This window comes from Mytilus edulis, chromosome 7, assembly GCF_963676685.1.
Source record: "Mytilus edulis chromosome 7, xbMytEdul2.2, whole genome shotgun sequence".
NCBI lineage: Eukaryota > Metazoa > Mollusca > Bivalvia > Mytilida > Mytilidae > Mytilus > Mytilus edulis.
In genome coordinates this window covers 4,048,233-4,074,099 of record NC_092350.1, presented here as the reverse complement: position 1 = coordinate 4,074,099, position 25,867 = coordinate 4,048,233, and the positions used below count along the sequence as shown (strand labels likewise).

Below are 25,867 nucleotides of genomic sequence, written 5' to 3'. Positions count from 1 at the left end.
TTGTTTACAGTTGGTAACTTTTAGTTCATCTAAATTTTCATTAATACTGGTAAAAAAATATTTTTTAGCTTGCTTTTTCAAGTTATTTACTTTGTTTCTTTGTTGTTTAAATTTCTTTTCTGCGGATGTACTATTTGAGCGAATAAAAATATTACGAAGCCTGTCGCGTTTTCTCGTTTCACGCCGCAAATTTGAATCATACCAAACTTTATCGTCACATCTTATAGTTACTTCCCTTGTAGGTATTCACTCGGAGGCTATATTAAGAAATGAGTTCGTGAAATTAGTCGCAGCAACATGAACATCACTTGCATCAGAAATTAAAAATTCACAATTTGTTTCAACTACTTTTTGTTTCATAAGGTCATAATCACCTTTTTTGTAATCCCATATCGATCTATTATAAGTTCGTCTTTTACTAAAACCACAATTAATTGTGACGTATGTTCCATCATGATCACTAATACCTCTATCAAAAGGTATTGTGTCTTTATCTAAAACCGGTATCGAATCAGTGACTAAAATAGGATCAAGTAAAGACGTGCTACCTGTTCGTGTGTCAAAATGAGTAGCTTTGTCAATTATGTTAACAAGGCCATTGATGAAAAAAATATCTCTTATATTTGACGGTAGATCTGACATAAAGTTTTTATTCAGGTCACCTAAGCAAATTATGTTATTATTTTCATCCAGGGCATTTTTCAACATTTGATCAAAATACTGCCAGAAATAAACTGAAGATTGCCGTTCCGACCTATAATTGATGTTTATCAATATTGATCGCAATTTAGTTTTTAACTCAAACCACATACTCTCAAGTTGGCAATTCTCCAAATCATGTCGACGAGTTATGCGAACGTAACTTCCTAATACATAATAATTCCACCCCCATGAGAATTTCTATCTTTTCGAACTGGTATTTCAAAACCGGATATATATAAATCAGAATCTGTAATATTTGAGTCTAAATGGGTTTCTGTCAAGAATACGACATCGTAATCTTCAATAATATCGACAATATAATTCAGTTTATTTCTAAGGCTTCTTATATTACCATGGAAAATTGACAATGTTTTCTCAGATATTTCTGGTGTGCGCTCAGGACCCGGGTTCGGTTCGATGTCACCACATATTTGCAACAACCATAATAACAGTATGTACAATGACATCATATAAGCAGAAGATCTGTATAAATTAAAAATACATGATAGTTTGAGTCTTGAAATATTCGTAAATAAAACGGCAAGTAATTCATACACTGAGAAAGATACAAATGTTTTTCTCAAACAACCCAGACTTATCTTGTGATAAAACAGTCCTATTGTCATTCTATATGCTACGATGTCATTACACATTGTCAAATACAAGACAATACATGTAAATGACAATTAGAAAATCGGACTGCTTTGTAAAACATGATGCAAGATATAAACACATATAAATCGAATGATCATTCATGAAATTCAGGAAAATAAAAAATAAGGGACAACAAAAATGTATGTACAAAAGGCAAAATTGGAACATCATAAGAATGTTCGATGCAATTGTAATGAAATCAGAGAGATCAATTTAGTTAAGATGAATTTAGTTTCGATGTCATTTGAGGGGGCGGAAACAATAATCAAATAAATCAGAAAACAAAATGTGAAGTTTTTTAAAAACGGAAGATCATTTGTGAAGTGTTAATATAAGGTAAATAGATTAATCTATCTTTTCATTTAATCAACACAGGTAAGCTATAAAAACGTTTGAAGAACGATCATTATTAAAGTTACAGGAGCGTAACAAGTTCACGTGTATGTAAGTTATTTAAATCACTCAAGTGTAAAGAGTTGAGTTATAATTTCATGTCACATGTTTTAAATTGCAAATAAATGAAATATAAATAAACAAACACAGACACGTGATACTTAACACGTGTAGCGAGAAAAGAAATATTCAGCACAGCAATACATAGAAAACGAATATAATTAACTATACAAGACTAGTGTATATAATCAAATTGATAAAACAATTTAAGAATCGTGTTATTTATACAAATGACAGTCAACGGTCATAAGACTATGATGTAACGGAATGTCTAATCCTCTTTCTGGTCATCACCTTCAAGGACTTCCCCACCAAGCTTATATATGTCCTGCCTAGAAATTACCACTTTCGGACGAGAATTCTCAGATTGTTTAATCAATATGGACCCGTCATGTGTCCAAAACGAATTTATTTGACCTTTCTCACGCAATGTGTTAAGTCTGTGCAGAAGATTGTATCTGTGTTTTGTAAGGTTTTCAGCAATGAAAGTTTTGTTTGTGTTTCCTTTTAATTTGCGTTTATTGCTGAAAACCAACTGCCTTTGACGATACGACAGGAACCGTACAATGATGGAAATTTTCCCGTCTTTAATCTCACCTATGGGATGGGATCTGCCAATATCTCTCGTGTCTAACTTCAATTTCAATTGCTTATGGCAAATACCAAGGATAAGGGAATCTGTGTCTATAGGCTTGATAATATCGCCTTTATCGTCAGTTGGTGCAGGAACAGTATGGAATCGTAAACTGGTTCTTCGAGAATACTGTTCCTGTTCCTCGACTCTGGCTTCGATCTTATCTAATTTGCGATTTAAAGAATTTATTTGATCTTTTTGATTGTTAAGTTCAACATCTTTCAAAATAAGTGCTTCTTTATTGTGTTTAATAGTAAGTAAATGAGGCTGAATACATTCGTCAACGATCAGTGCAATTTTAGGTTTGACCATTTCAATTACTTTTTCAGTGATGAGAGGAATGATGGAGTCTAAAAACTCTTGATTTTTTAGCGTAGCACAAACAACATCAGATAGCTTGAATACAGTTTCATTTTCAATTGATGATATTATCTGTTCAGAACTGTCATGTTCAGAAACGATAGAGCCACTGATAGATGAATCAAGGTTGGCTGTTCTTGCTACCTTTTCAACTTGTTGCATAGATGGCGATAAATTGTCAGGACTACTGGATGGTTGTAACCTTTTACCACTATGTTTTGGTGTATTTTTAAAATAACTATCTAAGTTTGATTGTTGTTGTTGTTGTTTGTCTTTCGTTACCTGGTCAGCCATTTTGTGTGTTGTGAACTCCGATTCAATCACTTTCGAAAATCTTTACAAAAGTCACTATTTGGTCACTAAAAATTCGAATAAACTATAACAGCTTCACACATAATGTCTATTCTGATAAAGAATCAGAAAAAATCTCAACATAAAACACTGGAAAATATATTTTTTCTCTCTTTTTAGTCTCCCAAGATTTTCACACCTTCATACTCAAGGGCACATAACCTCGTCATTATACATCACCTTCTCTGCATGCTGTCTCTATTAATGAATTGCTGCCATTTATACAAAAGCCGTTAGGTATTCATCACATTCGCACGAAATTTTATTCATTACCCCTTTCAAAACTTTATTCTCTGTTCAATTTATTTTTGGAATCCACTGATACAAACCCTCATGCAAACCAATACAAACTTGAAGTTATAATTTCGGATATTGCAACCGACCGTGCGAGGGCTGTATAGCCAGTCAAGGTCGTTAAACACTTCCATTTGTTGGATATTGCAAGTCACAGACTTTTCAAGGCAGTCCGCATTGGAAAAGATCAAAAAAAGAAAAGATCTTTCCTTAATCTTTCCTTTGCCAACAAAGGTTTCGATGGCGTCAACTTAGGCAATATCATAAATTAGTTCAATCGTAAATACCTCCTTATTTCAAAGACCAGTCTGTACCATTCATTTCTTATACCTATACTAAACCTATTGAAACTAAAATTTTCAATTACAAACACGTTTTGCAGGATCTCGATATTGACGACTTCAAGTCTAAACCTCCTGATTGCACTTGTGCTAGTTCCCATTTCACATATAATCCGGCTGGCCACGTTAATACCGTTAATAACACTTCTCTACGAAATGTGTTATCGAAAGGTCACAAATATTGGGAGCCTAAATCCCTCAATTGGAAATACAACTTTATAATTTTGTTGGATTCAGTCGACGATTATGCCAGGCAATGGGCTAAAAAGTAAAATCATAAAAATACTGAACTTAGAGGAAAATCAATTCGGAAAGTCCGTAATCACAGTCATTGCAAAATCAAATAACAAAACACATCAAAAGCGAATGGACAAGAACTGTCATATTCCTGACTTGGTACAGGCATTTTTAAATGTAGAAAATGGTAGATTAAACCTGGTTTTATAGCGCTAACCCTCTGACTTTGATGACAGTCTCATCAAATTCCGTTATATTTACAATGATGCATTAACTAAACAGACACTATCAATAAAATAGTCAAAATATGGATACAACCGTCATCATCGTGTAACAATTTTAAAAGGAACAATTTAACAGACCACAAAAACATCTATCTACAAACACATTCATTGATTTTGCGTGTCTAACGTCAGAAAATTTTATACGTCACATATATTTGTCGTTCAATGTACATACAAGGGCGAGAAGGAAGACGTAGACACTCTTTCCGAATGGATTAAGGCAATGAGGTCGTTGATACAAATCAGAATTTAGAAACTGAATAGGTCTATCAATGCCCATGCTACGTCAATCTTTAAAGACCGAAATGTTGCAAAACACTTATCCTACCTCCATGACAAATATGTTGTTGTCTCCGCAGATAAAGCCCCAAACAACACCGTTTTTGTGTGTAAAACCCATTACATTAACTGCTTTATAAACGAACTAGGTATTAACAATTCACTTGGAAACGCAACATATACCCTCACGACACATACCAAAGAGGAAATCCTGGATAATCATAGGTCTGTTCTATGTTCCTTAGAATTTCAACCAAAGATGAAGAACTGGATCTTCCACCACTGTATTGGATACCCAAAACTACATAAGTGTCCTTACAAACAACGGTTTATTGCTGGGTCTTCCAAGTGCTCCGCGAAACCTCTTTCTAAATTATTAATATCTATTCTTATCAGCAATCAAAGACGGGCTTCAAAGTTATTGTGAAACTGCCTATTCAAGAGGTGGCGTGAATCAGATGTGGATACTTAAAAATTCCAAAGATCTTTTAGAGTAAATACAATCTAACTCTCTTTCATCTTGTAACAGTATTAAAACGTTTTACTTTTCTACTCTTTACACAAGTATTCCACATTCTAAACTAAAAGACAAATTAAAAGAGTTGGTATTGTTTTGCTTCGTTAAAAAGAATGGCCAACGTAGATACAAGTATCTTGGAGGGATAAATCCTACTTTGTAAAGGATCACTCTGATTCAAACAAAAAATTCTCTGAAACTGATATTATCAAGATACTTGATTTCTTGATTGACAACATATTTGTTACCTTCGGAGGACGTGTTTTTCACTTAAAACTATTATTCAGGTATTTAAAGGAGAAAAATATGTTTTTGTCGTTTTGAATTTGTAAAAAGACAACATTCAAATGTTTTAATATGAAAACAATCTCATACACAAATATAAATAACAGCAACCATTAATGTTTATCAGTGCATTAAAATTAAAAGTGTACCATCTTTACAATAGCAAAGTGATATTACTATATACAAAGTGTTTCATACAGACTACTATAGATACAAACATGTCAATTTGAACCATGTATTGACAGATGAAAGGACAGTTCAGTGACACTAGTATTTGTTCAAACATATCTATATATTTAACATTTAACAGTAAAGGTAGTAGAGGATTTTTTTTCATTGAAACTGTCAGATATAAATGACACATCAGAAATATCAATAAAACGTTCAGACTAACATTTTGAAATAGTTCATATAAGAGGCGGTTTTACATAATAATAAATTAGAAATCAAATAATAATAACGATACATTCATGAAAATGCTGATGTCTTAGGATTACATTATAACCAATTGGTCATCTGCTATTTCGTGTAGTTTTATATATCACTTGATAAATTTAGTAACGCCAATAATAGGATTAACACGACACATGTAAGTGCAGCATATGCTCATCATTAAGGAACACATGCGATCCCATTCAGTTTTTAGTGGGGTTTGTTTAGTTCAGTTTTGAATTTTCTATGTTTTTCCGAAGACTGTTGGATTTTTTTTCAATGACATTGCCATATTGTTACAATTTATGAGTTATCCCTTTCGTATCTCCTGTTTCTTTTTCCAAGAATATAAAATCAGTTGAGATTTAAATAAATAAAAACTAAATACACGGTGATGTGCCTGATCCTAGTAAATATTTGTCAAGTAAGGCATTTTGGTATAACTAATCTCTGAAATTAAGATCCATTAGTTCTCGATCCAATGGTATAAGATGTATAATATTATATGTTGTGTCATGAATACTATTGTTTGTCTGTTTGACTTTTTCATTTTTAGCCATGGCGTTGTCATAAAGTAATTCATTGTTTAAAACCACGTTTGAATTCCATGCATTATTTAGCATGCTTAGTTTTTAATTTGAGGAAAATTATATTCGTTTAACTCATTCATTACAATAATGTAACGTAAGATGTGTTAATGTTGAATGCGCTACTGTAACCCCGTTAACAATGACAAGTTAGCTGTGTAAGTGTTGAATGCGATACTGTTACCGCCGTTACAACTGTCATGTAAGATGTGTCAGTGTGATATGCGTTACAGCAATCGCTGTTTCAAATGTCAAGTTAGATGTCAGTGTTGCATTCGTTACTGCAACCGATCTTACAGATGTCAAGTAAGATGTGTCAATGATGTATGCATAACTATGAAATGTCAAGTAAAGCAGTGTAAGTGTTGTATGTGCTACAGCAATCGCTATTTCAAATGTCAAATAAAACATTGTAAGTGTTGTATGTGCTACAGCAATCGCAATCAAATGTCAAGTAAGACAGTGTAAGTGTTGTATGTGCTACAACAATCGCAATCAAATGTCAAATAAAACATTGTCAGTGTTGTATGTGCTACAGCAATCGCAATCAAATGTCAAATAAAACATTGTCAGTGTTGTATGTGCTACAGCAATCGCAATCAAATGTCAAATAAAACATTGTCAGTGTTGTATGTGCTACAGCAATCGCTATTTCTAATGACAAGTTAGCTGTGAAAGTGTTGTATGCGATACTGTTACCGCCGTTACAACTGCCAGGTAAGGTGTGTCATTTATTCTGGCAAGTCAACAGTGAAAGTGTTATATGCGTTCCCAGAACCACCGTAACAACTGTCCAGTAAGATGTGTCATTTCATCTGTCAAGTTAACAGTGAAAGTGTTATATGCGATACAAGAACAGCCGTAACAACTGTCCAGTAAGATGTGTCAGTGTTGAATATGGTAACAACTGTCAAGTTAGCTGTGTCAGTGTTGTTTACGTTATGAATTATCATTGATATGGTCATATTTATAAATTAACTGTTTACAAAACTTTTGAATTTTTGAAATACTAATACTACCTCAGGAATAGATTACCGTAGTTGTATTCGGTAAAACCTTTTAGGTCCTCAATGCTTATCAACCTTTTTTATACTTTATTTGGCCTTTTTTAAACTTTTTCAGATTCGAGCGTCACTGATGAGTCTTTTGTAGACGAAACGCGCGTCTGGCGAAATACCAAATTTAATCCTAATATTATGATGAGTTTATTTACAGTTACCGCTGTTAAATGAGGTCAAGTAAGATGTGTAAGCGTTGTATGCGTTACTGTGACTATTGTTAGAAAAACTGAAATGTTAATACGGACGTAGAAGAGCTGAAAAAAAAACCAAATAAGATCAAACAATCAAAGCCAAATCCGGACATATGTGAGGTAAATATTACCTTTGATTAAAATATTATTTTACAAAATTTTAAGACATACAGAATAATTGTCTTGTTTCTTGATATTTCAGCAGAGTTTACTGAACTTATTATACTGAGCAATGACTTTCAATGAAATCGATGGAAACATATTTCTGATTTTTAAAACTTAAAGGGAAACTTCGCAAAAAAATCAAAAATTGATATTATGTTCATTCTGTATAAAAATGCTCAAATTCATAGATATGAAAGTTTTATTCCGCTAGATAAGCGATCACCATCGATTTTAAATTTAGAGTATCAATTCAATTCTCTGCGATCCGCCATTTTGTCTTCTTTCCCGATTAATAAAAACGATATGTCTATAAACCACAAAGAAACAAAACTACAGTAACCGATGTAGTCGTAATTGCGTGTCGATATCTTGTCAATCGTACAGTTGTTTTATCCGACTAACTAACTTGATACGAAAATATTCTTACTTTTTTTAAATTACCATGGTCTGTTGCTTTTAAACTGTTGATATTGGAATTAGGTGAAAAGTCAAAGTTGAAATCATAAATAAGTGTTCCGCGAAAATTGTTTTCGAAAATCTAATTTGTTCATAATTCTTTAAAGTAATAAACAAATATATTTTGATCTTCCCTCATCTGATCACCAGCATGGCTAAAGGTATTACTTCCAAAGGTATTGTGAGGGGTGTGAGGTGACACGTCCAGGTATTCAAGCGATTTCCTGTCGGGCTTGCAAGTTCATGCATCGTTTCACTTCTGCAGGTATTGATCAGTGTACACGGCTGATAACTTATAACTTATAACTTTCCATTTTGAACTATCAGATGAATAATATACAACTCTGTCTTACTTGTCATTACTAAACTCATACGCTTGTTTATAAATAACATTTCTGGTGTAAAGAATATAATTCATAAACATATAAATAATACCCACAAAATAAGATTTGATGAAATTAAAATCTATTTAAATATTTTTTCCAAGGGTGAATTTGGGAAAATGTAATATATAGTCATTGTCAATAGTGAAGGACAGATTGGAACAGACCAGAAATATTGATTTAAAAAAATGTACGCACTTGCCGACGATTCGTTTATACGACTGGATAGAAAGTTACGGAACTATAGCGCAATTTAAAATATATACATGTATACATTGAACATAAGAAAAAAACATATATTTTGAATAAATAGGGGTAAAAGTGTTGTAAATAGACTAGTCCACGTATGCCAACAGTATGTAATCATCGAATGTCGATAAACTATTGTATACCAGAAGAAGAAGAGAACCAATTTGATTTAAATACAGGTCGATGTAAAACTTTTGCTTTGGTTCATTGAAGCTGTGGACCTAGGAAAATCACAAATTTATATTTCAATAAGATTGTTCTCGAACAAAGGAAGTAATTCGTCATCACAATTGTTATATATGCCACTGGACGAACACTAATTATCCCCAGGGAATGTGAATATTTTGCTGGGAAACTTTTGAGTATCAAAGTTTCAAATTAATAACCGGATTTATTTTCTTTCTTGGTATTCAATAACAGAAAAAAGAATAAATTACTTGTTCGCTAAATAGGGGTATTCTTGTCAGATAAAAGACTTTTAGTTATATTTAAAAAATAGGGAAATATGACATTAAATTGGTTCTGTCTTTTTTTTAAACATCGTTAAAAAGATGTGTGTCTAAGGTGAACGCCACAAGAACCCTGTAATACTAATACGAGAGTATAGCATGTAAACATTCCTTCTCATAATATGGTTGTATTGGAAATCTTTTCATACAGATTGACAACTCATTGTCCGAAATGCATGTAATATTTGCCACATGACGCCCATAGTTCTTTCTACCATCATCATCTTATTCTGTGATATTGCTGTAAACATCGATGGTTCACACCCAAACAAAATGGGAGTAATGGACCTTCAGAGCTTCTCCGTGTTATACACTTGTGAAATATACAGTACTTGCAACCTTAGGCGTTACTATTTCAGCGATCAATCAGCGGTCATCGATCAGTCACCGATCAGTCAAGTTCGCGTCAAACTCACGTCAGCAATCTGTCAGACTTATAGTAAAAGTAATTGACTGATCGGACTGATCGGACGGATAGTACCGATCGACCTTGATGACGGATTGAACTTTAATACGTCACATGATGAACTAATACAAATTACGGAATCTTGGTTTCGTTTAATTTTTATTAAAATGGCGACTCGTGAAAATCGAACGTTCAATGATACATTTTGTTTATTAATTATTCAGCAAAGTTTTATGAATTGAAATGAAAAGAAATGTACAGATAAAACCTAAATAAAAATATCATCATTAAATAATGGTCTTTTTCGTTTTATTTAGGTTATATATTTTCAAACCCGGCGAGTGTCTACATCGCGAAATTGATTTTATTATTTTCCAAACATACTCGGGAAAAACAAAATGAAAGGATCAGTTATTGAAAAATGTAGTCTATTTTTTTCAATATTTTAAATTTTTGTATCCTTATCATCATAAAATTAAAATCATAATCATGGACTTTCTATATTCTCGTCACAATCGAAGCCTTTAAAATAACAAATTACAAAAATAACTACTCCTAAACAATAAAAAGTACAAAAATCCAATGGTGGTAAACATAAATACATTCCTTAAAAAGAAAAAAATAATTTTAAGCAGATTTATTCTTGAATAATTCACATTTTCTACAAAAATCATATGAAAATCACTTATAACAACTGATTGCAATTGAAATTACAATATTTTCCAATATGAGAAGAAATATTTGCATTTTGGCAACGCGTACAAAAAAATAATATCTTTTTCCTTAAAGTAAACATAATTTATGAAGAACAACCAATCCTGATGAACAAAAAGTAATGAAATCATATGGCGGTTAATAATTTATATCATAATAAAGCAATAACTGCATTCTTATTCCACAAAAATAAAAGTTTAAGCATTTTAAGTCTCATTATATCTCAATTCTGATTAGAAGACTTGTCTCAAGATGTTAAAAATAACTGATTTCAAATAAAATAGTATCATTTTTGATAAAAAGAAGAATAGTTTTGGTTATTATAAACAATGCGAACAAAATTTTAGTATGATTTTTCTGATATTCTTTTAATTTTATGTAAAAAACTATTCTAAACTATAAAAAGTACAAAAATTTAATGGCGGTCAATAATTTTCAGTAAAATGAAGAAATATTTGCATTTTAGGCAACGCGTACAAAAATTTAGTATCTTTTTCCTTAAAGTAAGCATATTTTATGAAGAACAGCCAATCTTGATGTACAATTAGTACTAAAATCATATGACGGTTAATAATTTGTATCAAAATAAATCAATAACTGCATTCTTATTCCACAAAAATAAAAGTTTAAGTATTTTAATTCTCAGTATATCTCAATTCTGATTAGAAGACTTGTCTCAAGATGTTAAAAATAACTGATTTCAAATAGAATAGTATCATTTTTGATAAAAAGAATAATAATTTTGGTTATTTTATACAATGCGAACAAAATTTTAGTATGATTTTTCTGATATTCTTTTAATTTTATGAAAAAAAAACTATTCCAAACTATAAAAAGTACAAAAATTTATAAGGGGTCAATAATTTTCAGTAAAATGAAGAAATATTTGCATTTTAGGCAATGCGTACAAAAATTTAGTATCTTTTTCGTTTAAGTAAGCATATTTTATGAAGAACAGCCAATCTTGAAGTACAAAAAGTACTCAAATCATATGACGGTTAATAAATTGTATCAAAATAAATCAATAACTGCATTCTTATTCCACAAAAATAAAAGTTTAAGTATTTTAATTCTCATTATATCTCAAATCTGATTAGAAGACTTGTCTCAAGATGGTAAAAATAACTGATTTCAAATGAAATAGCATCATTTTTGATAAAAAGAAGAATAGTTTTGGTTATTTTAAACAATGCGAACAAAATTTTAGTATGATTTTTCTGATATTCTTTTAATTTCACGAAAAAAAACTATTCTAAACTATAAAAAGTACAAAAATTTAATGGCGGTCAATAATTTTCAGTAAAATGAAGAAATATTTGCATTTTAGGCAACGCCTACAAAAATTTAGTATCTTTTTCCTTAAAGTAAGCATATTTTATGAAAAACAACCAATCTTGATGTACAATTAGTACTAAAATCATATGACGGTTAATAATTTGTATCAAAATAAATCAATAACTGCATTCTTAATCCACAAAAATAAAAGTTTAAGTATTTTGATTCTCATTATATCTCAATTCTGATTAGAAGACTTGTCTCAAGATGGTAAAAATAACTGATTTCAAATAAAATAGTATCATTTTTGATAAAAGGAAGAATAGTTTTGGTTATTTTAAACAATGCAAACAAAATTTTAGTATGATTTTTCTGATATTCTTTTAATTTTATGTAAAAAACTATTCTAAACTATAAAAAGTACAAAAATTTAATGGCGGTCAATAATTTTCAGTAAAATGAAGAAATATTTGCATTTTAGGCAACGCGTACAAAAATTTAGTATCCTTTTCCTTAAAGTAAGCATATTTTATGAAGAACAGCCAATCTTGATGTACAATAAGTACTCAAATCATATGACCGTTAATAATTTGTATCAAAATAAATCAATAACTGCATTCTTATTCCACAAAAATAAAAGTTTAAGTATTTTAATTCTCATTATATCTCAATTCTGATTAGAAGACTTGTCTCAAGATGGTAAAAATAACTGATTTCAAATAAAATAGTATTATTTTTGATAAAAAGAAGAACAATTTGGTAATTCTAAACAATGCGAAAAAAAATTTAATATTATTTCTTTGATATTCTTTTAATTTCACGAAAAAACAACCTATTCGAAACTATAAAAAGTTCAAAAATCGAATGGCGGTCTATAATAACCATTTGCGTAGGAATAAGTTTATGTTAACAGAGTCATATAATACAATATGATGTTAACAATATTTAATACAAAACTATTAATCAACACAAACAATTTAACGCTCTAAGCATATTATTCTGTATACTATTTTCACTTTTTTATTGCAACCAATTTTATTACAAATTAACGTGTAAATTAAGGTGTCTTCGTAGAGGTCCGCGTTCAGCGTTTGTAAGTCGAGTTCGGTTTACATAAGAATTTTAAATATATACGTATCCGTCCGATCCGTGCATAAATTTAATTTACTGATCGATCGGTCAAACATCCGTCACCGATCATTCACCGATCAGTCAAGTTCACGTCAAACAGTAACGCCTAAGGTTGCAAGTACTGTATAGACGAAATTTCTGTATTGAAATGAATCTACATCTCACAAACAGGATTTTCAAATAACGATTGTGAGTAATCACCTTACAAACCAATATAAACGTATGGCAAGATATAACCATGAAGGAATTTAGTTTTTGTCAGACGCAAGAACTCATCACTATATATATCATAAACGTATACGTATATATATGCATACAGTTTCAAATATTAAGAACAAGCGGTCGATGTCGATAGTCTGTTTTCTAACTGTTCAGAGTTAGACATGTCACTTGTTCATTCTTGGAAGCCTTCATATTCCCCGTCTAACGATGGGAACTCTTTCTGATTGTGTAAATGCTTGTATGGTAATTCTGTCGTTTACCTGTACAAGCGGTTGCATTTCCTCTCCTTTCCCAACAAACAAACGAACGAAACGCCACTAGTCTGATTTCTCTGGAGCTCATCCTTACATGTATACTAATAATGATTGTTTCAAGAACAACGATGTATGGACGAACTATTATAAATTCGTCAATATCAGTTATGCATGACTAAAATATAACTTTTATTACAACTACTGTATTACTTATTTGGATTAATGACGGCTATCATGTTCAACATTGCACAAATATTATCATAGAATTTTAAAAAAAATCCTCAAAAATCCTCAAAAGAAATAATGCCTTAGCTTAGATAATTGATATTCTTTTCACAAAAAGTTCGTGTAAATGATTGTCAAATGAATTTAATTATGTAAGAATAAAATGTTAAAAAGAAACTAAAAAAAAATCATGCATGTTGTATTTTTTTGTCAATTAAAAACTTTAAAATTGCAATAGTTTTATTAGCATTTAAACACAGCCAGATTTGAATACAAGTTAAGAAATTCCGGTAAAGTCAATGATATCAAACAGATGTACAATGGTATATCAAATTGGGTAATATTGCATTTAGTTTTTATAAAAGATTAAAACTACTATTTTTTGCTTCATATTTGAATCTTTACGCCAATTGCCGCTAAGAAAGTAATCAAAAATTGTTTCCTTTTATTTTTATACACTTTCGGAATTACGAAACTGAATTTTATTTTAAATTAATTTACACAATTTAATTATTGTATCTTTATTCTCATCGTGTATTAAATCTTAGTGTACTAACATCGTGACAGCATACTCTTTCTAATCCTTTCTGTTTATCCTTTCCAAATAACAACATTTATACCTGTGTACGCTTGAACTCACACCTGCGGCTAAATAGCTACAAGGTAAACGAATTGACCTCAAGCCGAGAAATATACAGTGACCTTTACAAAATAATATACACACTCTGCTCACACATTAGTTGCATTGAAATGATTATCAAAACAATAACGGTAAATAGAACTGAAATATTTTCAGTTCAATATCAGTAAAAATGTTCAATAAATATTTTATGAAAAAAATCTCAACAATAATTAATTAAATTTATTCAAAAACATTTACTAGAGATAATTTTATAGGAGTTTAATTCAATCAATACAAAACGGTATATGCATATTCATTTTCGTTCATTCTTATATTGTGGTTCATAACTTCGACCATTCGTCAGCTGTGCGCTTTTAATTACGTATATTGTCGATAAGCTATAAGAGTTAAACAGATTTTATTTTTTCCCAGAATTCAATAAATCGGGCTAATACGTCACGACCCACTCGAGATTTCAACCGAAAAAGTTACAAATACTTGATTTTCTCCGTTATTAGAAGGAATATAAATTTAAAACTTTGCAAATGTGTTTTTTATGTTAAGATGAACATAATTAGATGATAAGTAAAAAATCGCGGAATTTCCCTTTAAGGCATTTTCCTCATTTTGATATATACTTTATTACGTCCATCTTAGTTTCTATGTGTCTATAATTCTTTGCTTTCAAACGGTTGTGGCGTGATTTCCTGATGAAATTAAATTCATAAAAGTGCATCGGACGTCAGAAATCTGCTTAATATTATTTTTATCATATTATGCATAATCAAAGTGATTGTAACAATTGTTGCCGCTGTATTCCCTGTTCTAGATGATTTTTCAGAATTTTTTGTTATAAGTCTTAATTAATAAAGTTTGATTCACTGAAATTTAGATAAATCTCATTACAAAACAGGTTTTTAATTATTGTTCCGTTTTAACACCTAGGCTAAACTGTCTGCAAGATAAAACCCACATGTTCAATGATTTATACGTTCGCAGTGACACAATGATTTATACGTGCGGAGTGACAATATTTGTTTTTCTACTTCCTGATAGTTATTACACTGCTTAACCATCACCATATAATCTCAATATATAAAAAAGAAGATGTGGTATGATAGTATAAGGCAGTATCAGTAATCTTTATTACACTGCTTAACCATATGCATCATTAACGTAAATAATTCAGCGCTCTCTGTCCACTACTTTTCTCGAGGAGGGATCGTAGTGATCGTAACATAACGACTGGATTATTCGGAATAAACCATCATCATATAGGGGTAAATTCAGTAAATAAATATACGTCATCAGGGACCGCCCATTTAGGGGAGAGCTTTCTGTATAACACTGAAGTCATATGCTCTTCTGATTGGTAGATAATGTTTGTAATAAATATTTTTTGGCAGATGGATCAAAACTAGAGTTGAAAAAAAAAATAATAAATGCTGAATGTACTAATTTTTTTTACTACAGGGTTGAAAAGTAATGGGGGTCAGTATAGGAATTCAGTGCGAATCTACATTGTTTGTAAACAAGGCCATGTGAATGCCCAAAAATGCCGCATGACCCTATGTTTTTATTAGTGCAAAAGATAGGGCTACATTTGTACTTTCATGAAAGTTTCCAATTTCTAAAGGTAAATCAGGTATAAATTTAATTCCATACATAGATTAGCATTAAAGTCAATGGGAGATTTTTTACTGAATTTACCCCTATAGGAAAATATGCACTCTTTCACTGTACTTGTCCAAGGCCACACAATAATCCACACACTCATTTCCTGTAAATTTTAATGTAATGGAAGGATTTTGGAACCATTTGAAGTTGTTTTTTACACAAATTTCTATCTTAGCCACGGCTATTCAGGATGCACTGAGTGTACTGTGAGAGGAAGCATGGGGTATATGTTAAAAATCAGTTTTTGTGTGCAGATTGAAAGAAACAATAGAAATGACACTTTAGAGTTATGATAGCAATGAAAGGCACAAATATCCTCCCCATTTACATCACATTTTGCACATATTTCTCCTCATAATATATATAAAATCATATGAAAAATGAATTACCTCCCTTTGACATAGTGATATTTTTTTTAGCTGTGTTCCCCATGTCAAGTTGTAGAACAAGTGGTAAATAAGCACTTTTCTAGTATTTTAACACTAAAATAATCTGACCGCATGAAGATATTCATTTATTTTCACATAACGCATTGCGATTCTTTATTTAAAAACTATACTAGACAACTTTTCATGATTACATGTCCTTCATCTAGGAAACTAGTGTTGAAATGTTTGTAATTGGATTTTTTTGTTGAATAATTGCTTTTAAATATTCTAAATTGTTACTTTAATCTTCCAAATGCAAAGTTTGGTTATATTTAGACTTATTTATTCATATTTGGCACTTTTTTCTACTTCAGTTTTGGCTGTCTAGTTTAGGCGAAGAATCCATCCTGATGTTGGGGTAACAGGAATTTCTGCAGAGTGATTGTCAATGACATTTTGTGAACTTTACAAGTAATTAAAACACAGATTTAGTATAATGAAACATAATTGTTGTTTTTTTTTGGTTTCAAACTGCTTAAAAAAGCCTTTAAAAAGTCCTTTTGTGCTCTTTTCAGGGTATTTAATCAAAAACTTCCATATAAGGAAAAATTTAACTAAGAGTACACTAAGTCTTTAGTTTCTAGGTGTACTTGCAATACTGGTCAAAGCAAATACAGAAAACAATTCATATTTATTAAACATAGTATTTTACACCATTTTTTTAAAAACAGTCAATGTGCAACTTTATATACCAAATATACATTGGCCGCAGTATGGGCTGTAGTATAAATTTTGCTCTATCTTTACAAATTCAGCATTTATGAATGTTGTATTGAAACTGGAACTTGAAAATTGGATACCTTACATGTTTATTACAAAAAAAGTGGGAAAAGAAGTAAAAAAGTCCCTTATAATCTCAATATAGTATGGAAAGCAGTATCGGTGATCTTTATGTATACATGGATTATAACTTAATTATATTCTTTAAATTGGATGAGTTTCCCTGAACTTTAATAATATATAAATGTAAAGACTACAATGTTATTTTGCATGGGTATTTCAATCAACAAAAATTGCTTGAAATGAATTATTTATATTAAAAAAAAGAAACTTTATCATGTTTATGTATACATATATGAAATATATTTATTATATATAAAGGCAACAGTAGTATACCGCTGTTCCAAATTCTTATCGATAGAGAAAACACAAATCCGGGTAACAAACTAAAACTGAGGGAAACGCATCAAATATAAGAGAACTACAACACATCAGAAACACAACATTAAAATGTAACAAACACAGAAACGAACTATAATACAACAATGGCCTTTTTCCTGACTTGGTACAGGGCATTTTAAGAAAATAAATGGTGGGTTGAACCTGGTTTTGTGGCATACCAAACCTCCCGCTTTACTTGCAATGTTAATCATAACATTACAATGACAACATTACATAATATGATTTAGGAAAGGATTTGGGCTGATACTAGAGTATTATTAAAACAAATTGATACAGACCCAACTTTGATGATACATCACGCATTGTTGTCAATATAATGGAATTTGATGCGACTGTCAAACAAGTTAAAGGCTTCGCTAGCTATAAAACCCAGTTCAATCTACCATTGAAAATGTCTGTACCAAGTCAGGAATGTACAGTTGTTATCCATTCGTTTGATGTGTTTGAGCTTTTAATTTTGCCATTTGATTAGGAACTTTCAGTGTTGAATTTTCCTCGGAGTTCAATATGTTAATGGTATTACTTATCACTAAATTCCAAAGAATGGTAATACAATTCTGAAACAATATCAAAGTAGCAACTGCAAAACTTCAGCATCATTATGTGTTTCAGTGAACTTTAATGGTATGTACGTAAACATTGTCTTAATAATTTCTATCAATTTGTTTATTTTTCAGCAATTAAACCATCTGTAAGACATATCCTCAGTTTCCTCCAAGTATCATTCAAGTCCTCTAGATTTTTCGGCCATTGTATAATAAATGCATAATTCCAAATGTACGAAAACTCTACAGGAATATCAGTAACTGTTATATCTTTTGTAATGATAATGATACGCTCCAGATTTTTTGTAATTCTCTCATATTTTGCCCGGTCAAGTTCAAACTTACAATCAGGTGACGATATGAATTCAGGCGTGATGAGAAATATAATAGACCTGCTGTTTTGGATGCTTTCTGCCTCATTGTCCGCTTGGCTCGGTCCACTTAAAAAATCTCGATCTTTTATACACATCGTCAGTCCCCACTCGGTCTCAAGTTTTGATATTAATACATTTTTAATCCAAATGACAATGTCTCCTTCATATGATATATACACGTCATATTGGAAGCACTTCCTGACTTTACGCTCAACAACACGGTGAATTACTCCATAGATTGGGAAGATGATTTTCCATCTCTTGCTATAGGCTACAAGTAGCATTGAGATCGTTATGAATGTCGATAATAATGTTGATGCAAAAGTTAACCACATAGTATTCTTACAGTCCGCAAATAAGTCATATAAAGAGTTGTACGCAATAAGTGTATCGATAACTGTTCCGTTGGATAATTCACATTTATATGATCGACTGTCCAGATTAACCTTTGTAGTCTGAATCCACCTTATAAAGGCTATATTGTCACAATTGCACTCAAACGCATTATCAGTGAGATGTAAAGTCATTCCATGTAGGTCCTGCATCTTATCTGCCCAGTCTCTGATAGCTGAACTTACACTTGTTAATCTATTCTTCCTTACGTCCAGCGTTTGTACTTCAGCATGATCACTCAGTTGTACCGGAAAAGCCTGAAGTGAATTTTTACTTAAAGACAGATTTGTCAAGTTTGGCATTGGCTTAAATAGGTCGTCCGGGATATACCAAATGCTATTTCCAGATATATCTATTGACTCGACAGATCTAGTACTTTTGAAAAACCGATTACCGAATAGTCTAAATGCATTATCCAGTTCGGCGTTTTTCCATATAATTGTTTTTACGGTGTTATAAGAAGAACGTTGTATTTGATTCCATGCAAATATATAGTCTACACCATCAGCAACAAATGTTTCCAATCGAATTTGAAGAATGATTATGGCAATATTTGATCTTGAATACGATACATCTAGATATGTAAGACTGTTATTTTTAGGTGCTATAAGAATTATTTCAGGGAAAGTATTTGCTATGGTGTAACTGACATCTATTTTTTCAAGTGACTTTGGTAATATCACACAACTGTGAAATGAACAATTTAAATCTGAATTTGAAGAAACTGAATTATGTTTAAAATAGTTGACAGTATTATATGAATAGTCGAACGATTTTAATCTAACAGTTCTATAAAAGAAATGTTTTATCTCATTTAGATTTTTCTCGCTTGCAAGCAAAAACCTGTTTTCTTTAAAAGAAATATGTTGTAAACATTCAGGGTGATCAAAGGAGAACAAAGATCCAGGCTCGTAATCTACTATACCATTCTGCGATAAATCTAAATTTTCTACACAAATAGTTTTCAGGTTCTTCATTATGTCAACTGTAATTGTCAGAATATACGTGAGATCTTTGCTGTCAATACTAACGTCACTCACATGACCAAAGTTTATTGTCGATATATTGGCATTACGGTATGGGTGTAATAGCTGCAATGCATGCTTCAGATGCATAAACGTTCCAGAAAAATCTATCACATGGAGACTTGGAAACGGCAGTAATGCGTTATATTCTGTGACAACAAAGTGTAACCGACAATTTCTGAGAGTCAGCTGTTCCACAGACGATGAAAATCTCTGAAAGGTTTCATTCGACAAGCGACCTAAATAACATGATTCAAAGTGTAATTCCTTAAGAGTGGTCATGTGACCGAATCCACTTCCAAAGTGTGGCAAAGGCATCATATCGATAGCTAAGAAAGACAACTCCGTCATAATACCGAATGCATGATCTGGATAATTATAATCCACAACAAAGTCTATCGGTTGAAGCATATTTCTTCTTATATCCAACTTAGTTAGGTTTTTAATTGGGTGAAATAGTTCTGCTGAATACACGTTAGATAGATTACGGATATTTCCAGACATGTCAAGTATTGTAAGTTTATGTTATCATTGAAATGATTTGCTAGATAAATAACGTAGTTGGTTGCGACTCAGGTAAAGTTCTTTTAGATCTCTATAATTAACGAAAGAATTTTTCCCAATAATTTGAAGCCGATTAAAACTCATATCTAAAACTTCTATATCTCCCGGTAAATCCTGAGGTATAAAATTCAGTCCTTTGTTTTTACAATCTGCTATTTTTACTTCCTCCTTCTCTTTTAAATCATATTTGATATCACAGCCGTCTGATGCCTGCACAAAATCATTACAGTAAATGATAATAGAAAATACTGAATAAATTATATTCCTCATTCTGATGTGATATGAATATATAAATACCGTTCTGAAAGTGCTATATGTCCATTAAGTTATTCGTACTGTGTATTGCACTTTATTATACAAAAATAATCTTCAAGTAGTTTCAATACTGTTTTCAAGTATCAATAAAAACACAGGTATCAATAAAACACAATCAATCAAGGCTCAAACGTTCATGATTACAATATATAGAAAGAGAAAACTAAAAGCGGCAATACAGTACGATACATTAATGATCACGATATATTATAAAGAAAACTAAAATCGGCAATACAGTACGATACTTTAATGGTCACTATAAAAAATTCATGATCACGATATATAGAAAGAGAAAACTAAAATCGGCAATACAGTACCATACTGTAATGGTCACTATAACACAACCAATCAAGACTCAAACATTCATGATCACGATATATAGAAAGAGAAAACTAAAATCGGCAATACAGTACCATACTTTAATGGTCACTATAAAACATTCATGATCACGATATTTAGAAAGAGAAAACTAAAATCGGCAATACAGTACCATACTTTAATGGTCACTAGAACACATTAATTGTCCGATTCTAAATTCAGTAGAAACATGTTTGACTGAATCTTTACTTACCTTAATTATTGTCTGATCTATACATGTAGAGATTATGCTATTCATGGTTGTGGTATTTTGGCTGATTGTAAATGTACATACAGGGTGAAGCATAGCTAAAGACGCCTTACATGTCCAAGAACCAAGTTTTCTCCATTTGAAGTTCAAGAATTTGTTTTGTCTTGATTAGCATTTTTGAAAGGATTGATTAGATCTCGACATGATCACCTTATTTTGTCTCTAATGTTATCTAAAGAAATATGGCTTTTTGAGAAAGACTCAACCAGTTTAATTTCTGTATATTTTCCTGTTTATGTAAAAACATAAACATGTTATGAGGTTTTTTATTTTTTTGACACGGTTTTAGCATGTTAATCTAGAAAGCGTTGTCAATGATAGCAGTCATTATTTTTTACATATCCTTTATTTTGTATACCTGACAATTAAAACAGATTTGGTCATATCCCTTTGATATTTAGAATTTCTTGTAAGGTGTTCATTTTTTTCTTACAGATTTCATCCCGTCATTATCCTTTTTTTTTTCAAAGCTCATTTTTCTTTGTTTGATTTAATTTTCTGATAAAATAATTAAACACTCATTGATTTATTGAACAGAATTATGTTTATGTGAATTGGTTATCTCAATTTATTAACCATTGTTCAATGTAAAGTTTTTATAAACATACAATTTTATTTATTATCTTAGTTATTTAGTCAACTCGTTTTGCTGAACAACAGGATGCAATTACTGATACTTCAGATACACTTCCTGGTAAAGATAAGGTTACGATAAGTATGGTTAATAGCTATATTACTGATACTTCAGATACACTTCCTGGTAAAGATAAGGTTACGATAAGTATGGTTAATAGCTATATTACTGATACTTCAGATACACTTCCTGGTAAAGATAAGGTTACGATAAGTATGATTAATAGCTATATTACTGATACTTCAGATACACTTCCTGGTAAAGATAAGGTTACGATAAGTATGGTTAATAGCTATATTACTGATACTTCAGATACACTTCCTGATAAAGATAAGGTTACGATAAGTATGGTTAATAGCTATATTACTGATACTTCAGATACACCTCCTGGTAAAGATAATGTTACGATAAGTATGGTTAATAGCTATATTTAATGTTGTCTTGCGAATAGAAAAGATCTGTCTACAAACATGTATTCTGTTACATTAACGTTCTATTTATGTTACTGTGACATTTTGGTCTCTTGTGTAGAGTTGTCTCATTGGCAAACTTACCTTCTTCTTTTCATATTAAGTTATAGATCACTTGGTGTTCTTCTTTTGCAATATATAAGAATTTGCGTCTTCCAAGATCTTTCTCCGACTTGGAAGAATTGAATAATAATTACAAATTTAAAAAATGGGAAAAACTCAAGTGACAAACAGCAAATAGATTAGATTTTTAAAATCTAAAGTTAAAAATTATCTGGAAAAATTATCAATAACAGATTACGATGGAATTTTGTGAAGAATAATATTTACTAACATAACTTGCCTAATCAGAAAAGATTTCATCAAAATAGAAGTACGATGAAACAAATAAACAGACTTGAAAGCTATTTCCAAAAATTATTTTGTTTCTTACTTACAGAACACAATTCAAAATAGTGCACCTCAATGGAATCGTATCAGTCGTACATTAGTAAATACAATGATAAAACGATCTTCCAACATGCTTTAATCATTGTTCTATTTCAAAATCTTCAGACAACAGTACTTTTTGATTAGGTGTTGGGAATATTGGTTATATTCAAAGCTGAATACAGATATCTTGACATTATTCAGACATGGTGTAATAAATAGGGATTAACCATAGTAAGATAAATAACAACGAGCCAATACCTTTCCACTGCGTCACTTTCATATCATTCAAATTAGATAAATTAAAAACGATACTACAGTGCTTAGTTTCCTCTAATTTAATTTACAGCCAAATACTCTTTTTTATATTTTTTTAAATATCGCCTGAAATCAATTTGAACGTGCCATATTGGTTTGTATATTTTACATACATTTGTTTTACTTCGACTGGTACGAGTATCGGTTTTAATTTATCTTTCTAGTATTAATTTATACAGTACTAACAGTAGTGTGCTGCTGTTGCTTCTGAAGTAATAAGCAAAACTGAATTGACTCCATAATACTGTTTGTTTTAAAACCATACATGTAGTTTTTAATGAAACACAATATGGGCATTATAGTAATACACGTAGAAATGTTAAAAAGGTAATGAATAATTTATAATTTTATCATTTCTGGCATATTTTGAATAATTTATTAAATGATTTACAGTCATGTAAAAAGTTAGAAAACCGAGTGGGATAATCATGCAACCACCAGTGCATCATTTACATGTTACAGAACAAAGACAAAAAGAAGAAAAAAAACATCTAATTCAGTGCACAAAACACTACACATATTTATGCACTCTTACATTCATCTGAATAAAAAAAAAATACTACATCTTTCTAGTATTTTTTTTTTCAACCTTTATCCTGACAGGTGTAGAAAATAAACGGGTGTCTTCTATCCCGTTCGCACTTTTAGGGAAAGTAAATTCTATATTTAGAATCATGGTTGAAACTGAAACTACACATGTATGATATAAATAGAACATGTTATTTTTGCTTTATCAAATCTAAATTTCGAAGGGATAGCAAAATTCGTTATTTTTCTTTTGTTGTGCTTTTGTCATGTTTGTGTATCTTTCCGAATTTTTTTATCAAATGTCATTTTGAAATAAATATAAAAAAGAAAGTGTGGTTTTATTGCAAGTGACAAGTGAAAATGTTTCTTCTCAAGTCTCAATTCAAGATTATTACTGAATAGAGTAATAATTCTCTATAATAAGTGACCCAAAAAAATATGTTGTGTCATGTTTACTATTGTTTTTCTGTTTGTCTTTTTCATTTTTTAAGCCATGGCAATGTCAGTTTGTTTTAGATTTATGAGTTTGACTGTCCCTTTGGTATCTTTCGTCCCCCTTTTTGTAACTGTCGTGCTTGAACTAAAAACAGTTGTATCTAATTTTCATAACCTCTTCAGAACTTCTAAAAAAGTTCTATGTTTAACGAACTTGACTTCACAGTACAAGGATTTTACACAGTCAGCTCTATTTCATCCCTCATGAGCCGTGGTTCTTTGCACGAATATTTTTGTTCTTAAGTTTTGAATTGTATTTTTTTTAATCTGTAGACCAATAAATTGAAAATCGTGATCATGTAAAGCTTCTGCCAACTTTAAAGCTTTTTCCTATGTATCATATGTATTTTTTGTGTCAGGCTTTTAATTTAAACAGCTCGTATCTCAAATCAAAAATCAGTTACATCATTTTTTTGCCCCTGCAACTGAAAAGGGTTTTTTTTTTTACCCCTGTCCGTCTGTCCTTCCGTCTGTCCCATTATTGATATACAGTTATTTGGCATAACTTCTCCTACTGTTTGATTCCTAGGTTAAGGAAGTTTTCACTTTGCTGTCTGTTGGGTAGTTCATTACATACACTGCATGAGCTTCACTAGAAACTATTCCTTTTTCAAACAATTTTATGTGACTAATTGTCCATTATGTATTCCTGGTGCATGGAAATTGTTGACATGTCACAAAATATGTCTATATTGTTGTATGGTCGAATAAAGCTTGTGTAATATGATTTTTTTAAATAAATATGAATTCATAACTACATAAAAGACATGGCCGGTACAAGTGTGTTTTACCAAAAACACAATTATTGTCCTCGAGGTCAAAGTTCAAGGTCACATGAAGGTCAAAATTTTAGGAAGGCACAACACCTAACTATGATACATCCACATGTCAAAGATGTTAGGCCTAGGTCAAAAGGCTAAGAAGTTATGGCCTACATGGTTGTGTTTTTCACGAAAAAACAACAAAAAGTTGACCTTGAGGTTACATTTGAAGGTCACACAAAGACTTAGATGATCATGATACAAGACACTAAACCCCGTGATGATACATCCACATGCATTTATATCTAAGGCCTAGTTCAAAAGACGAAAACAAATATGGCCATTATGTACTTTTTAAATAGATTTTGCTCTTATTTAATGAACCAATTTGACGGTGGGGCGTATTTTAAACTTAAATACCAAAAAATCTAACGGTTTAATTTTTTTTTAAATTTGCAAGAACAACCGCCTAGTATTTAGCACTCCAAATGCTTCGTTTTTTTAAAAAATTAAACGACACTTTTTTTTTCAAAAAAAAATATTCTTCTTCAAATACTAGAAGCACAGCATTCACTTTTCGGGGCTGATTCTGATACCCCCTTTTATAGTTCGGGCAAAATTTTAAATCTGGAATAAAAAAAACTACAAGAAAAGGGTATCAGTGAACTAATATTCACCTCAGCTATCATTATTAGCTATGTTATTGTCAATTTTAGATTACATTTTAAATTTTTAACATATTTAACCCTATACCCATATTTCAGAAACTTCCAATTTTGGCCGATACTAGTATGTAAAATATGCCATATTTGATTTGCTAAATCTTTC

The 25,867-nt window shown here is 31.0% G+C and overlaps 2 protein-coding genes across 2 annotated transcripts; both read right to left on the bottom strand.

Moving 5' to 3' along the window:
• Positions 1-1,737: 1,737 nt before the first annotated feature.
• On the bottom strand, positions 1,738-3,256 carry LOC139529759 (uncharacterized). The gene has a single exon (XM_071325637.1). It carries the CDS (start codon positions 3,095-3,097, stop codon positions 2,081-2,083), a length of 1,017 nt encoding a protein of 338 aa, XP_071181738.1. The 5' UTR covers positions 3,098-3,256; the 3' UTR covers positions 1,738-2,080.
• A 14,970-nt stretch (positions 3,257-18,226) lies between these two features.
• LOC139482594 (toll-like receptor 3) lies at positions 18,227-20,401 on the bottom strand. Its single transcript, XM_071266507.1, has one exon. It carries the CDS (start codon positions 20,399-20,401, stop codon positions 18,227-18,229), a length of 2,175 nt encoding a protein of 724 aa, XP_071122608.1.
• Between the last annotated feature and the right edge of the window lie 5,466 nt (positions 20,402-25,867).

Excerpts from the sequence above, each read along its gene's own strand:
- LOC139529759 (XM_071325637.1), bottom strand. The coding sequence starts at position 3,097 with ATGGCTGACCAGGTAACGAAAGACAAACAACAACAACAACAATCAAAC.
- LOC139482594 (XM_071266507.1), bottom strand. The coding sequence starts at position 20,401 with ATGTCTGGAAATATCCGTAATCTATCTAACGTGTATTCAGCAGAACTA.